General features: G+C 42.4%; 1 protein-coding gene across 4 annotated transcripts in view; it reads left to right on the top strand.

Moving 5' to 3' along the window:
• Positions 1 to 16,161, top strand: part of usp15 (ubiquitin specific peptidase 15) — a 60,836-nt gene that overhangs the window by 20,807 nt on the left and 23,868 nt on the right. For 3 of the 4 annotated variants that reach the window (XM_084049394.1, XM_084049393.1, XM_084049396.1), the window contains 2 exons: positions 2,930 to 2,991; positions 6,248 to 6,349. In XM_084049394.1, the coding sequence (XP_083905520.1) occupies positions 2,930 to 2,991; positions 6,248 to 6,349 (164 nt within the window). The remainder of the gene's footprint in view (positions 1 to 2,929; positions 2,992 to 6,247; positions 6,350 to 16,161) is intronic. The other variant, XM_084049395.1, reaches the window with a different exon arrangement.

Here is a 16,161-nt window from a genome sequence, read left to right as displayed (position 1 = left end):
CAAAGAAATCTAAAGTGACACAGATGCGTTCCCGGATTGAATGGGTTAGAAATGAAAAAGACAAATATTTTAGCTGCTCATCGAAAACAAAGGCTATAACGTTATAAGACTATAATGTTATAAGACTATAATGTTGAAATTCTCTGTGGTGGGAAACGTCTCAGGACCCCCACCTTTTCTGTAAAATCCACTTTTTGGGCAGAAAATAAAATATGTCCTTTCAGACGGAAATATTTTGTGTAATATATAATAACACTGTTAAAACACTTTCCAAAATAGCAAAAATAGCTAATCTACCGTTATGAGCTTGTGGGTGTGTGTGTGTGTGTGTGTGTGTGTGTGTGTGTGTGTGTGTGTGTGTGTGTGTGTGTGTGTGTGTGTGTGTGTGTGTGTGTGTGTGTGGGTGTGTGTGGGTGTGTGTGGGGGGGCTCCAAGGATAAAAGGTTAATGGGAACCACTGATTTAGAGGACAGTTGCAATATGATTTACTTTGCCAATATTTTCCAATATCTTGCATTCCCTCATGGTGGGCTGCACTAAATCAGCCACAAAGTGGTTGAAGTGCCTTACTGAATTGGTTCTCAAAGTGGGGGGGGTCCCCAGCAATATGTGTTAATACAGCATCACAAACATTTTAACCACTTTATCCATTTATACATGAACAGTACATAAAAAGACTTGAACCCAGATTACCTGCAAAGCCATGGAGCATAAAAAAGGAAAACTGCGCACTCTAGCTCTGGAGTGATTATTATCTGGGGAAGAAATAAATAAAATGTTTTATATGTATGTGTATGTATATGTATATATATATATATACATAATTGAATGAATAATTTAGAATGTTTTAAGTCAAATCTTCTCTTCTGCGGGTCCCTGGCACAAAACCTTTTTCAGATGGGGGTTCTGCGGCCAATTATATATCAATTTGGGGGTCCTTTTCATGAAAAGGTTTGAGAACTACTGCCTCGTGGAGAGGCAACTCCCCACAGTCATTCACCTGGGAGTAGACCTGCTACACAGGACTCTGTTTATGTCCAGATGAATCTAGATGACCGGCGGCCACAATGGGCCGGCATGCCGGAGTCCCCTAGGTGACATTCCATTGACCACCAGGCCAGCTGTTCAATTCCAGAGGATTGTCAGTTCCTTTTCACCAGGCCTCAGACAAAAGCCCCCACTAAGTGGCCCCGGCGGATGCTATATAGCATCCATCCATCCATTCAGCTCCCTGTCTTACCCGTCACACACACGGGACTCTCTCTTTCTTTGGTGTGTTGCCCAGGTGGGCGTGGTTTTGAGGCTAGGTTAAGGCAGTGGTTCCCAAACTGTGGGTCGCAACTCACAAGTAAATGTCCCTTTTTTTTTTACTTCTTATAAAAATATATATATATCAAAAGATGTTCAATTTCTATTTTTTTCCTCCACAATTATTCATGAAAAAAAAAAATCTAAATTCCATTAGAAAATACATTAGAAAAAACTTTGCACACATGCTCATGATTTAAAAAGAAAAATGCAGATATACAAGCTCATAGCGCGGCACTCTGTGTCGCGCTATGAGCTTGTATATCTACTATTTTTGAATAGCCAAAGTATAAGATAATGGTTAGAGTGGTTACACAGATGCGTTCCCGGTTTTAATGGGTTAAAACAGCTCTATGAAACTAACAGAAAAGTCACTCCCACATGGTGGTCCATGCTCTTTTAATGACACCATCTGGTTGCACCCAAAAACATGATCATGACAACCTGTTTCTTTTCTTTTCTTTTTTTCGATTTAGTCGTTATGCCAATTAATTCCTCCCCACGCACATTTCTGTGTGTCCGGTAGTGATGAGCGGGTCGACCCGTAACCCGCGGGACCCGCGGGTCAACCCGCGGCGCGGGTGGGTCGAGTCAGAATTTCAGAGGCAATTATGCGGGCTGTGGGTGAGCGGGTCAGCCGCTCTCACACGCAAAAAAAATAGAAATAATCACATGCTCTTGTTTTGTCTGTATTCCTAATAAGAATAAGAATAATAACAATAAAACAGTTTGAATATACTTGGGGATTATTTTCTAACCATGATTTTACAGAATAAAAAAAAAATCGCGGGTCGCGGGGCGGGTTGAGCCATAGATTTATATATGGGTTCGCGGGGCGGGTTGAGGCGGGTTGGGTTCCGTCGCGGGGCGGGGCGGGTCATGAAAAAACCCGACCCGCTCATCACTAGTGTCCGGTCTAACGTTATCAGATTTATAAAAATACATTTATCTCTGATTTCTTTTCCCAGATTGCGTTTTTGGTGAAAACAAGCCATATTCAACTGCCGATAACTGCCGTTGTTTACATCTTCTCTGAAAAAACATATTTCTGTGCGTCTCTGAAGATTAGTAAAAACGCAATGTGTACATTTTCTTGGGCCTTTTTTTTTTCTTCTTCTCTATGCCCTGATTTTACCTAGTTTTTTATTTGACCCTTTAGCCTAGTAGGCTCCCATGTAATTGTTTGGTTGCCTTTGCTGTTTTTATGCCATGTTTTTAAACCCTGTAGCACTTATAAATAAACCCTAGCCCTAACCCTATTATTATAATTATTATTATTATTATTACTAGACCATACCCGGTCGACGCATCCGTGGGGGGATATGCGCACATGATCTGGCAACCCGGGAGGCAGTTCGTCCCATAGTGACAGTGTTTTACACATAAACGCTAATAAGAAGCTGAGATGTGATGAAATTGAAAAACGGGCTTCACAGTTAAGTTCAGATGGTAATGGTCAATGGCTGTGTGCAAAATCAGAGCAATTGGTCCAGCCACTGAGGAGAACCCGGTAGCTTCACCTACTCCCACTTCAGACCCACTACAGACAGAGGTTACTAGAATTATAGTATGATATAGATCATAGCTAATAACCTGGTGCTGTTCATCTTCTCTGCTGCAGGTTCTGGTCATAGAGCAGAAGAACATGGATGGTTCGTGGCCAAGAGGCTCCACCGCACCTAAGTGAGTCAAACATCTCTGTCTGTCTGTCTGTCTGTCTGTCTGTCTGTCTGTCTGTCTGTCTGTCTGTCTGTCTGTCTGTCTGTCTGTCTTGTCTGTGTGTAGGGAACCTCAATAAGCAGTGGTGTAAAGTAACTACATTTACTAGTAGTAAGTACATTTACTCAAGTTTTGTACTTAAGTACAGTTTTGTGGTATTTTTTACTTTACTGGAGCATTTCCAATTTTCAATACTTTTCACTTCTACTCCACTACACCTCAGAGGCAAATGCTATACAGTACTTTTACTCCACTACAATTATTTGAACATTTTCTTACTAGTTACCTTGTAGATTTTGATTATTACAAAACATACATTAAGCACTTATGCGCTATATACATTTCGGCCATTTGAAAATAGCCGATCTACGCATTGCAACGCACTGTGAGCTTGTAGATCTGCTATTTTATAAGATTTTTTCACCTTTTATAAGAGAAGTATAAGATTTTATACATTTGAAAACTTGTGAAATGGGACATTCTGCATAATGAGTATGTTCCACTTGTGGTACTTTAAGTGCATTTTGATACTAATACCTTTGTACTTTTACTCAAGTCAATTTTGAATTCCGGATTTTACTTGGAACAAAGTATTTCTGCATTGCCGTATTTATACTTTTACTTTAAGAAATGCGAGTACTTTTTTCCACCACTGACAGTAAGTGAGTCAAACATCACTGTCTGTCTGTGTCAGTGTGTAGGGAAGGTCAAACATCCTTGTGTCTGGAAGGTCAACATGCACAACGTATCGTGGAATATAGCCCTGTAATATAAACTATAATAATAATGTGCTACTTAAACATGACCAATGCTGCTCTCATTTACAAACTATACTTCTTTAAGATCTCACACACACACACACACACACACACACACACACACACACACACACACACACACACACACACACACACACACACACACACACACAGCTGTGTCATTTTTAGATGTCTTTGGCAATTTTTTTGAAAATGTCTGCAAATCTTTGAATAATATATATTTTTTAAAGCGAACATTTTTCACTCAAATCTTTGCTTCTGGGGGGTCCCTGGAACAACCTATTTTGAGATGGGGGTCCGCGGGCAAATACATATAATTTTGGGGGGTCCTTGATATGAAGAAATTTGAGCACCACTGATTATAGCAACATAGTTTTTTCAAAAACTCTTTGAATATACATATATATATATATATATATATATATATATATATATATATATATATATATATATATATATATATATATATTTTTTTTTTAGCAAACATGTGTAATCTATCTTAGCTCATGGGGGTTCTACAAATGTCTTCTAAATCCTAAGATTTGCACACATTTTCATGATTTTTCCAAAAATAGCAGATCTACAAGTCTTGTATATCTGCTATTTTTGAGTAGCCCAAAGAAATCTAAAAAATCACATTGCGTTCCCAGTCCTAATGAATCTCCTAACAGAGGGCTAGTAGCAGCAGCAGTAATTATTTAAGGTAAACGCCACAGGAATATAGAGAGCGTTTCATTTGATCTTACAGCTCTTTCAGCTTCTTTTAACTTAACATCTCCAGACTGTGTCTCTCTGTGTGTCTGTCCTATCAGTCCATGTGTGCGTTTGCTTGGGCTTCTCTTGTTGAAACTCATCTCATTCATTGTTTGTTTTTGTATCCATTCAGACCGGGAACGCATCTGTGTCATTTTAAGATTTCTTTGGCTATTAAAAAAATTGCAGATCTACAAGCTCATAATGTGGCACCAAGAGCTCGTAGATCTGCTATTTTTGAAACATCTTGAAAATGTGTGCAAATCTTTGAATATATATATATATAGGTTTTAAAGCAAACATTTTTAACTCCGATCTGTGCTGCTGGGGTCCCTGGAAGAACATATTTTGCACAAATGTTCAAGATTTTTCAAAAATAGCAGACCTGCAAGCTCATAGCGTGGCACTCGGTGCCACGCTATGAGCTTGTAGATCTGCTATTTTTGAATAGCCAAAGAAATGTTATTATCCCGGATTGAATGGGTTAAAGTTACACATTTTTATTTTTCAATAAAGTTTCTCCTTTCTGCTGCTTCTCTCTCTCTCTCTCTCTCTCTCTCTCTCTCTCTCTCTCTCTCTCTCTCTCTCTCTCTCTCTCTCTCTCTCAAAGCCTGATTTATTCTTAGTTGCGCACTGGTGTCGTGCACCAAAAATATAGCAGAAGCTCACAGCGGTACGCACTGCAGCGCAATACATTTTTGCATGACGTAAGCTTATAGATCGTCTATTTTCGGCGCGCGCCAACATCCATGCACAACCAAGGCCTCATTCGGACAAGCTTATGTTTGTTATTTGTGTGTGTGTGCACCGGATATTAGCCGATCTACAAGCTCACGGCGGTTTGTGAGCTTTTAGATTCCGCTATTTTAGGTGCGCGATACCACACACAGGGAAGTCCACCGAGCCCGTAAGCATAACTCAGGCTTCACACTCACTCTCTTCTAATCCGGTGGTTCCCAAACGATGGGTCGAGACCCATGTCTGGTCACGGGTCCATCTTTATCGTCTCCTGTTTTTTGTTTTTTTTTATTAAATGAAAAAACGAATCCAAATAAATTCATAAAATCAAATACATTCCACAAATGTAAAACAAAACAAAAAACCTTTTTAAGAAGTGGTGAAAATAGCAGATCTACAAGCTCACAGCGCGTCACATCTGCGACGCGTTGTGAGCTTGCAGATCTGCTATTTTCACTAGCTTGGGTAATTTCTCTTTTTGGGTCTGGAGCCAAAAGGTTTTGGGAACCTCTGCTCTTCTTAAAGGAGGAGTTCACCCAAAAAATTACTTATTTTCTATCAATTACACACCCCATGAGGCCTTGATTTCATGGATTTATTTTTGTTTTTTTGGCATTCCTAAGACAATAATTTGATGACCGTGTGTATTTCCGGTAGGAGACACAAATAATCTACTTTGTGTCTCCTACCGGATACATTAGCCGGTAGGAGACGGGAATCCAATTATTAGCTAACGAATGCGACAAAAACAAAAAAGAATCCATGGATTTAAGGCTTCATAGGGTGTGCAATTGATAGAAAATAAGTATTTTTTTGGGTGAACTCCTCCTTTAACTCATGACCTGTGTGTGTGTGTGTGTGTGTGTATATATATATATATATATATATATATACATATATATATATCTTTTTATTTTATTCTTTTTTACTCTTGTTGTTTTGAACTTCAGGGCATCTGGTGCTTCCAATCTCTGTGCTTTGCCAAAGATCTCGCCTCCTTCCTCTTCATCCCTCACAAACAATCATAACAGCAGCAGCTTCAACGGCAGGAAGTAAGACCTATAGTGGGGGGGGGGGGGGGGTCCTTCTGAACACTAGACTGAAGTGGGTGGGTGGTGGTGGTGGTGGGGGGGGTTGTTCCCATACCGATACCATGCAGTTTCGGAAAAGCTGCCGATACTGCTTAAAAGGATCCCTGGCTAATAAGCCACATATGCCTTAATACATCATAATTGTCCTCTATAACTAAAATGTAAAATTTAAAACACCTTAAATATGTTAATATCCACACATGGACATCTGTCCATGTGTGGTCTAGCCCTATGGAATTTATGGAATGCATGTGAAAATAAAAAAAACAACTTAATACTTCCTAAGGTTTTTTTTTTCTCTGAACATTTTTATCCCACGATTTTGTAACCCATTTTTTCACCCAGTGCCAATTGTCTAAGTAATCCTGGGCTCTACACTCCCTCTGCCAGCCTAGCTGGACAGCCTAGAGCCGAGCTCATGCCCCCTACAATGCATGAGAGCTAGCAAGCCGATTCTCATCACCTGACAGGGGAGAGGTTCCCTGGTAGGACGTAGCGCGTGGAAGGAACACGTTATTCCAACCAGATCCTTTCCCCTCCATCAGGCGCCCCGGCTGACCAGGGGTAGACGGTATAGACACCAGGATTACTGCATGTTTTTGTGTGGGTACTGTACCTACCTTACTTCCTAAGGTTAATATGAGCATCAATAAATATTTGACATATTTTTATTTGCACAGACATCATCAACTTGTGACAGGCATTGCCCCTATTGAGTGAAAGGTTAAGTATTTCTTAAGTAAATAACATATTTAAGGTGTTTTTTTATTTTACATTGTAGTTATAGAGGACAATTATAATGTATGGATCCTTTTAACATGCTGGTATCGGTATCGGCGAGTGTGCCAGTCTATCCCACGTCTTTTATCATTATTATTTTACTAACTTATAGCTGCTGCTGCACTTTAACACTCATTAATGGAATTTTGATTTTAAATAATTATCTCAAATAATTGCTATTATCATGGTGGATATCATGCTTGACCAACACAACCAGCTTTTCGGGGCCGTTATCTCTGAAGTTTTACATTGCCATTGTGTTTTGATGCATTTTAAAGTAGGGCTGCAACAACTGTTAATCAAACTAATCAACATAATTAGTTAAAAAAAGAAGAAGAAAATAAGAGGGAGGGGGAGATTTAAATGTAATTCTTCGAAACTTAACAAGAATAGCGAAGATAGAAGATCTACACCAAATTAACTCCTCGCCGAAAATAGCCGGTCTAAGATCAATACAGCTCTGTCTCTGACTGTGGTCTGGGGGGGGGGGGGGGGGGGGGGGGTTGAAGGTGGCCTCCTGACTCTGCAGTTTCCACTGCAAACCAGGAGGGGCTGATATAGTTGGATTATGTGGCATTGATCTGTTTGTCCTTAAGCTACAGCAGTGCTCTCTCTATCTCTCTCTCTCTCTAAAGGTGACTCTCCACCAAACAGACTACTTCAGACTTCAACAGACTGGTAGTCTGTTCTGTTGGCAAACGTTGGCATTTAGTTCAGCATAAGCAGTGGGCCGATGTGCACATTGTAGTGCTAATGCATTAGAGCTGGCAGGCTGGCCTGCTAGTGTTGCCAGGTCTGCTTATTATAAGCGACTTTGAGCTTGTTTTCCTGTTAAGTCTCTTGTAAATGTTCATTGTTGCTTTTGTCTGAGCTTGTTTCTGAAGTGTAGTTGCTTATCTGGGCTGGCTTTCAATATTCTTTTTGAAAATAGCTGATATAATAGGGCTCGAGTGTGGTCCTTTGTATTCAATTCATCAACAGAGCATAGCATATTAACTCATTGAGTGCCACAATCCGTCAAATCCGTCACGTGGCCTGACGCCCAGAGCGCCACGATCCGTCAAATCCGTCATAAAAAAAAATTCAAAATAAAAAAAAAAAATCAAAATAAAAGTTTTTTTTTTTTTTTTTTTTTTTTTTGGGAAAAACATGTTCAGAACCCAAGATATGATGATTTGAAGATTTGCTGCTCCATCCACTCCTTGTTTAACCTATAACTTAAAAAGGCTGTATCTCGCTTCCTAAGCACTTTTTTTTTACAATGAATTTTGGCTGTGGCACTCAGAACCAAAATTCCATTAACATGAATAAATAAGTTTGGCACTGAATGAGTTAACGCATTAACGCATGTCATCAACAAATAGAAATAGCTATATTTACAGAGGAACAGAGGCAGCAGTGTATAACTCCTCATTTCAACGGGATTTCATATTTATCTCCACTCTTAGTTTTCTGACAGATGCTTTTTCAGGACAGTTTTGAAATAAGCCACTGATTCACGTCCTTTAACACATTGGACGCCAGAGGTTAATCTCATAATGTACCTACCAGTGCCAAGCTCTTTTTGTTGTTTTTTTGTTTTTTTCATGTCGTCAATAGCCCCCGCTAAATCCGTTTAAAATCCGCGTTCATTTGGTTCGACACAAACACGGGATCCGTTAAAAACAAAAACAAAAAATCCGAGCCGATCCGTGCCGCCATCTTGAAGTTACAGGCGAGAACGTTAGACAGGACGATGCGGTGAGGAAAACAACAAGGGAGATAAATGGATTCTAAGCTGACGCCCAGACAGGAAACGGATGCGAGCGAAAAAACCGGAACCAGTTTTATTTCGTTTCCGGTCGGCCCCGGAACCGGAAATGGGTCGAAAAAAATTCCGGAATGTGCACTTTTTCGATTTAACATGGGAAATGCGAGTCGCGTAGATCTACGCGACTGGCACACTGCGGCTTTAATCGTTTGGCGTAGATCTACGCGACTGGCACGCGATGTGTTAATGCATTGGTTATCAACCTTTTCAGGCCGCGACCCCCCCCCCCCCCCCCCCCCAAAATCATTATATTGGAACTGGGACCCCCCCAAATAATCATATTGGACCTGGGGACCCCCCACCCTGACAAGCACTTGGAATTGTACTAGTTGAGGCATTACATTTAGTTTGACTCGGTTCCACAGATAACTATTGTGAAAATAGCTGATCTACAAGCCTACGTGGCGTTGTGAGCTTGATTTTCGGTTATTTTGCCTCTTTTTTATATTACTTAACAATTTGGCCAATGTTTGACAATTTTTATAGTATCGTTTGTTGATTACTTTTGATGCAGTAATCGCCTTTTTAATATATTTTTTGTATTTTAGGTATTAAACAGTTCTTATTAAATTGTCACTTCACTGTCATCTGGGGATCCCCCTGGGGGTCCCGAACTACAGGTTGAGAACCACTGCTTTAATGGATGGTGTCAGGGCATTCCACGTTACGGTTGCAGAGCAGTTAGAATGAGAGTTTCCCCATGTGTGTGCTAAACTTGGGGTTTCCAGACCGCGGGTGGGGTCTGTGGGTGTCACCGTTGAATGCAATAACTGCTCATTTGGCCGAGATAGAATTAGGGCTGTCACGATTATGACGTTTTACATGACGCGATTAATTATCAATTATCATACAAATAATTGGTGCTACTATTGTTATTGTTACTACTTGTATCTCTTTCTGTCTCTCCTCTGTCTCACCCTCTCTCTCTCTTCTTTCCCCCGACACGGTCGAGGCAGAAGGCCCCCACCCTAGAGCCTAGGGTCTGCCTGACGTTTCTTCCAGTTAAGGGGGAGTTTTTCGTTGCCGCTGTCGCAAAATTGCTTGTTCAGGGTGGGACTGTCGGGTCTCTTTTCTACATGTAAAGTGTCTTGAGACAACTTGTTGTGATTTGACACTTTAACCCATTAAGACCTGGAACTGTGTCAATTTTAGATTTGAGCTAAAAAGCATTATTTTACACTTTGGGCTATTCAAAAATAGCAGATAAACAAGCTCATAGCGCGGCACCGAGTGCCGCGCTATGAGCTTGTAGATCTGCTATTTTTGAAAAATCGTGAAAATGTGTGCAAATCTTTGAATATATATATTTTTAAAGCGAACATTTTTAACTCAAATCTTTGCTTCTGGGGGGTCCCTGGAACAAAATATTTTGATGGGGGTCCGCGGCCAAATACATATCATTTTGGGGGTCCTTGACATGAAAAAGTGTGAGCACCACTGATATAGAAACATACGTTTTTCAGAAAACTGTTGAGATTTAGGAGACATGTAGAATCGGCTTCAGGTCTCAATGATTTAATAAAATTGAATTGAATTGAAAATTGAAAAAAGAAAAAATTGTGTGTGTGTGAGAGAGAGAGATGTCTTATTCAGCGTGTTTGCATGGGTTACACCGGGGGGGGGGGGGGTTGATTTAAGGATAAGAGATGGAGATACCCTCCTCTCCTCCTTCTTCTTCTTCTTAAATAGCAGCTCTCCTGTGGCTGAGGCTGACTGTACTGTTCCGTCATCCTCCATGAATTATTCATAGCACTTCCTGTTGTTTGTACTTTATTCTGTTTTTTTGTTCATAGAAAGTGCTCCGCCATACATTACACAGTAAAACAAACCCTCACTGTTCATTTATCCATTTCTATCCCTTAAATTAAACACTTTGAGACCTGGTGTCATTTTTAGATTTTCGAGCTTGTAGATCTGCTATTTTTGAAAAATCGTGAAAATGTGTGCAAATCTTTGAATATATATATTTTTTAAAGCAAACATTGTAACTCAAATCGTTGCTTCTGGGGGGTCCCTGGAACAAAATATTTTGATGGGGGTCCGCGGCCAAATACATATAATTTTGGGGGTCCTTGACATGAAACAGATTGAGCACCACTGATATAGAAACATACGTGTTTCAGAAAACTGTTGAGATTTAGGAGACATGTAGAATCGGCTTCAGGTCTTGTTAAACACTGAGGATTTGTGCCATCATGTCAGCTGCTCCGTGTGTATGTTTTATTTTAATATTTTGTTGTTGATCTCTTGGTGTGGCTGCTGTACTGTAGCACCTAGGATACTAGTGGTCTCTCTCTCTCTCTCTCTCTCTCTCTCTCTCTCTCATATGTCTCCGTGTCCCGTTGAAGTCTCTATTAAGTCTGTTTCACTCTCCATCACACTAAACATACCTCTGGCTCTCCCTCCCTCTCTTCTCTTCTGTCTCTCTCCATCCCTCCCTCCTCTCTCTGTCTCTTTAGGTTTGTCTTTCACTCTCCGTCTCCATCTCCCCCTCTCTGTTTATCTCTCTCTACTCTGTCTCTTGTCTCTCTCTCCTCTCTCTCTCCCTGCTCTCTCCACCCCCCCTCCCCATCTCTCCCTCTCTCTCTCTCTCTCTCTCTCTCTCTCTCTCTCTCTCTCTCTCTCTCTCTCTCTCTCTCTCTCTCTCTCTCTCTCTCTATCCTCTCTCTCTCCATATGTCCTGCGGTGCACAGTGACCTTCACAATACATGTGGCCCTCCAGGCTGCCTGCCGCAAGACAAGCTCTCTCTCTCTCTCTCTCTCTCTCTCTCTCTCTCTCTCTCTCTCTCTCTCTCTCTCTCTCTCTCTCTCTCTCTCTCTCTCTCTCTCTCTCTCTCTCTCTCTCTCTCTCTCTCTCTCTCTCTCTCTCTCTAGGACCCTACTCATTTATTTACACCACTCTGACTAAGAGTAAGGGCATCCATGGCATATTAAAGAGAGAGAGAGGGGGGATGAGGAGTGACACAGACATATGTGATATTAGAGGTGTGTTGGTGAGGAGGATACTGGTGGCTGTGGCACCTCATCACCTCCTGATGCTCAGTTCATACGCTGTGACGTTGTGACGTGTCATGAGCTCATAGATGGGGGGCTATTTTCGGCCACTCTGCGCCGTCATACGCCCAAGTACGGCGTTAAGGGAGAGAACTGAGAGATACGCAGAGAGAGAGAGAGAGAGAGAGAGAGAGAGATGAGAGAGAGAGAGAGAGAGAGAGAGAGCTGTAGATACTGCAGTCTAAGCTGGATACAGCAGATCAGCTACACCCCTCCTTTACCTCTTATTTCTCTGCTGACAGGGCCCTACACCCCCCCTCTCTCTCTCTCTCTCTCTCTCTCTCTACCCCCCCAACATACATACACAACTCCTTCCTCTAGCCTCTGCTTTGCTCTCCCTCTCTCCCTCCTGTTTTGTCTCTCTCTTCATTTCTCCCTCGTTTCTCTCTCTCTTTCTTCCACATTCTCTCCTTGCTATCCCCCCTTTTCTCTCTCTCATCTCTCTCTCTCTCTCTCTCTCTCTCTCTCTCTCTCTCTCTCTCCTCCTCACCCTCCCTTTTCTCTTTGCCCCATCTCCCCATTTATTGCACATCCCTCGTTCTTTCGCTCGCTCGCTCCCCCCTCCCTTCCCATTTCTTACTTCTCCTTTTCTCTCTCTCTCTCTCTCCTCTCTCTCTCTCTCTCTCTCTCTCTCTGCACCCCAGTCTCATGTAGTTCTAGTGTCTCTCATCCCTCTGCTGGTGATGCTGCTATAAATAATCTTGTGGTGGCTGCAGATCAGCAGAGAGCAGCAGGAGAGAGAGAGAGAGAGAGAGAGAGAGGAGGAGAGGAGAGGCCACGGGAGGAGCAGAGGACAGGAGGAGTAGTGACGGGGCAGGAGAAGAGAGGAGAGGACAGGACAGGGGGAACAACAGATAGGAGGGCTAAAAGGAAGACGCCGCCATCCGTCCCGGACTGAAACGCGGGGCGGAGAGGAGCCGTGTACTTCAACCCAAAACCACAGGAGTGCAAAGGAAGCTTCGCCATGGCTCTTTTTGACTTAGCGTATGTGTGTGTGTGTGCAGATTGTGTTTACTGAGGGCTCATCGCGGGCTCGGGGGCGCCGTGACACCGAGGCTGAATTTCTCCTCATCGCGTCGGACCGTTCCTTCTCTTCGGGGTCGATTTCCCCCCAAGACCGGAACCAAACCGAACCGAATCCCCGGGAACCGGAGTGGATTGACTGATCACTGTGTCTTCTGTGCTGGGATTTCTCTCGGACCCTTTGCGTTGTGGTGTGGGGGTTGTCTTTTGGGGGGGGTGGGGTGGGGGGGTCGCTGGCTGGCTGGCTGGCTGGGGGGCGGTGTGGGGGGCCGGCCGGTACTAGTGGTGGCGGAGATGCGGGCCGGCGCCGGCCGGGGCCTGCTGGGCCGCTGCCGGGGGAACAGCAGGGCTGAGGTTGGGATCATGGTGACATGCTGCTGTGCTGCTGGTGGTGCCTGAGGACCGAGGGGGCGGAGCTGGACCGCGGCAGGGTGGAACACCTGGACCGCAGCAGGGCGGAACACCTGGACCGCAGGGTGGACCACTGCGTGCTCAACTGCGAAGACTCCACCACCACCACCACTACTTCTTCTTCTACTACTACCACTACTACCACCACCACCACTACTACTACTACTACCACTGTGTCAGCCCCCCTAGATCACTGGGAGCCCCCCTCTCCTGCCACCGCCTACACCTTGCAGACGTCACAGAGGTCTGCCCGTCCGAGGCCAAGTCTGCTTATTATATGGTTGCTGTCGGGGCAGAAATCCTCTTTATCGCCGTGTTTTAACTTTTTGTGTTTTTTTCCCCCCCGTAAATTAAAGGGATGGTTCACCCCCAAAATGACTTTTTTTCTCGATATGTCACCCCATGGAGACTTGAATTCAGGTCTTTGTCGCATTCCTAAGCAAATCATTTGATGACCGGTAGGCAACGGTTCAGGTAGGAGACACAAAGAGTCTCCTTTGTGTCTCCTACCGGAACCGTTGCCTATACCGGTCCGCCTGGTCATCAAATTATTGGCGTAGGAATGCGACAAAGACAAAAAAAAAAACCCAAATCAAATTCCAAAATATTTTTTTTTGGTGAACTATCCCTTTAACGCCGCTACTCGATCATAATACAGCGTCACACAGAAGTATCAAAAGTAGCAGATCTACAAGCTCGAAACGCGGTGCGAAGCATCGCGTTTCGAGCTTGTAGATCTGTTTCTTTTGCTATTTTTTTAAAATTTGAGTCCTCTTTTGGACATGTGAGGTTTCCAGCCGACACAGAGACGATAAGCGACTTTGGGCTTGTTTTGCTGCAAAGTCGCTTGTAAATATTGGTGGTTGTGTTTAGTGTTGGGCTTGTTTCTGAAGTGTAGTTGCTTATTTAGGCTTGCTTCCTAAACCCGCAGTTCTCAAACATTTTCATGTCAAGGACCCCCAAATTAAGCCTGTTTCAGGAAGTGAGTGGGTTCGAAGACCGACGCATTTTAGAACAAATCTGTCTTCCAGTTGTCCTCTGATCTGGAAGCCCTAGATTAACTTAGTTAGTTGGGGAAGAGCGCCCTCTATCGTAAACCACCGAAAAAACACCAAATGACGAGAATCTCGTCAATGGCAGTCAATGAGTTAATCTATTCCTATGTTTAACCCATTGGATCTGTGAACACGTGTCTGTAATTTTAGATTTATTTGGCTATTCAAAAATAGCAGATCTACAAGCTCATAGCGCGGCACAGAGTGCCGCGCTATGAGCTTGTAGATCTGCTATTTTTGAATAGCCAAATAAATCTAAAATTACAGCGCTATGAGCTTAAATATCAGCTATTTTTGAAAAAAACATGTTTTTTTTTGCAAATCATTGAATATATAAATATTTTTTAAAGCAAACATTTGTAAAATATTTTGTTCCAGGGACCCCCCCCCCAGAAGCAATGATTTCAATTACATGTGTTTTCTTTAAAAAATATCTACTCAAAGATTTGCACAACTTTTCACAATTTTTCAAAAATGGCAGATCTACAAGCTTGTAGATCTGCCATTTTTGAATAGCCAAAGAAATCTAAAATGACACAGATGTGTTCCCGGCCGGATTGAATGGGTTAAAAGAATTTTGGCCTTTTTTTTATCATTTTTGACAAGCGCAAATTAATTACATACATTATTGCATACAAATTATTGTAGTAGTTCTCACGGTCCACGGAGCCTCTGGGTTACTTGAGGGGGTTCCAAATGAACCGTTACGGGTCTGTGACTCGGAGAGTGTACCAAATGGAACCAAATGGACCCTTACACTCTCAGAGTTATGGTGGTTCTTGAAATTAAAAAGTTTGAGAACCACTGGTCATTGTAATTGTATATCAGAGACGTGACGTCGACATAACCAGCTCTGACAGTGTGATAAAAAAAAACTGTTCGGTTCCAAAATGTGATGATGGGACAGATTCTGGTTCCTCAATGTTGGATCCGGTTCCTTCGGTTCCACATCTTGCTTTGGTTCTTGTGTGTATCACAGAGGAGGAAGGAGAGGAGAGGAAGGATAGGAGAGGACTGGGTGGATCTAAGGGTTGTTGCACTGTAGTGTAACGTCTTTGTCTGAGAGTTATACAGAAATAACCCATTGAGACCTGAAGCCGATTCTACATGTCTCCTAAATCTCAACAGTTTTCTGAAAAACGTATGTTTCTATATCAGTGGTGCTCAATCTTTTTCATGTCAAGGACCCCCAAAATGATATGTATTTGGCCGCGGACCCCCATCAAAATATGTTGTTCCAGGGACCCCCCAGAGGCAACGATTTGAGTTAAAAATGTTGTCTTTGAAAATATATATATTTAAAGATTTGCACACATTTTCACAATTTTTCAAAAATAGCAGATCTACAAGCTCGTAGCGCGGCACTCGGTGCCGCGCTATGAGCTTGTATATCTGCTATTTTTGAATAGCCCAAAGTGTAAAATAATGCTTTTTAGCTCAAATCTAAAAATGACACAGTTCCAGGTCTTAATGGGTTAAAACTCACTTGTGTCGCACAGCTTTTTTGATAAATTGTTGCAAACCTATTTTTATCTTGACCGCGGATGTATGTACTGTTGCTACTGTAAAGCACTTTGTAACTTGTTTTTGAAAGGTGCTTTACAAAATAGGGTTATTTTTACCTGCTATTTTCGGTTGCT

This window comes from Gymnoscopelus microlampas (assembly GCF_963454915.1).
Source record: "Gymnoscopelus microlampas genome assembly, chromosome: 23".
Lineage (NCBI taxonomy): Eukaryota > Metazoa > Chordata > Actinopteri > Myctophiformes > Myctophidae > Gymnoscopelus > Gymnoscopelus microlampas.
The sequence above is the reverse complement of the archived record's forward strand: the minus strand, read 5'-3'. Positions and strand labels throughout refer to the sequence as shown.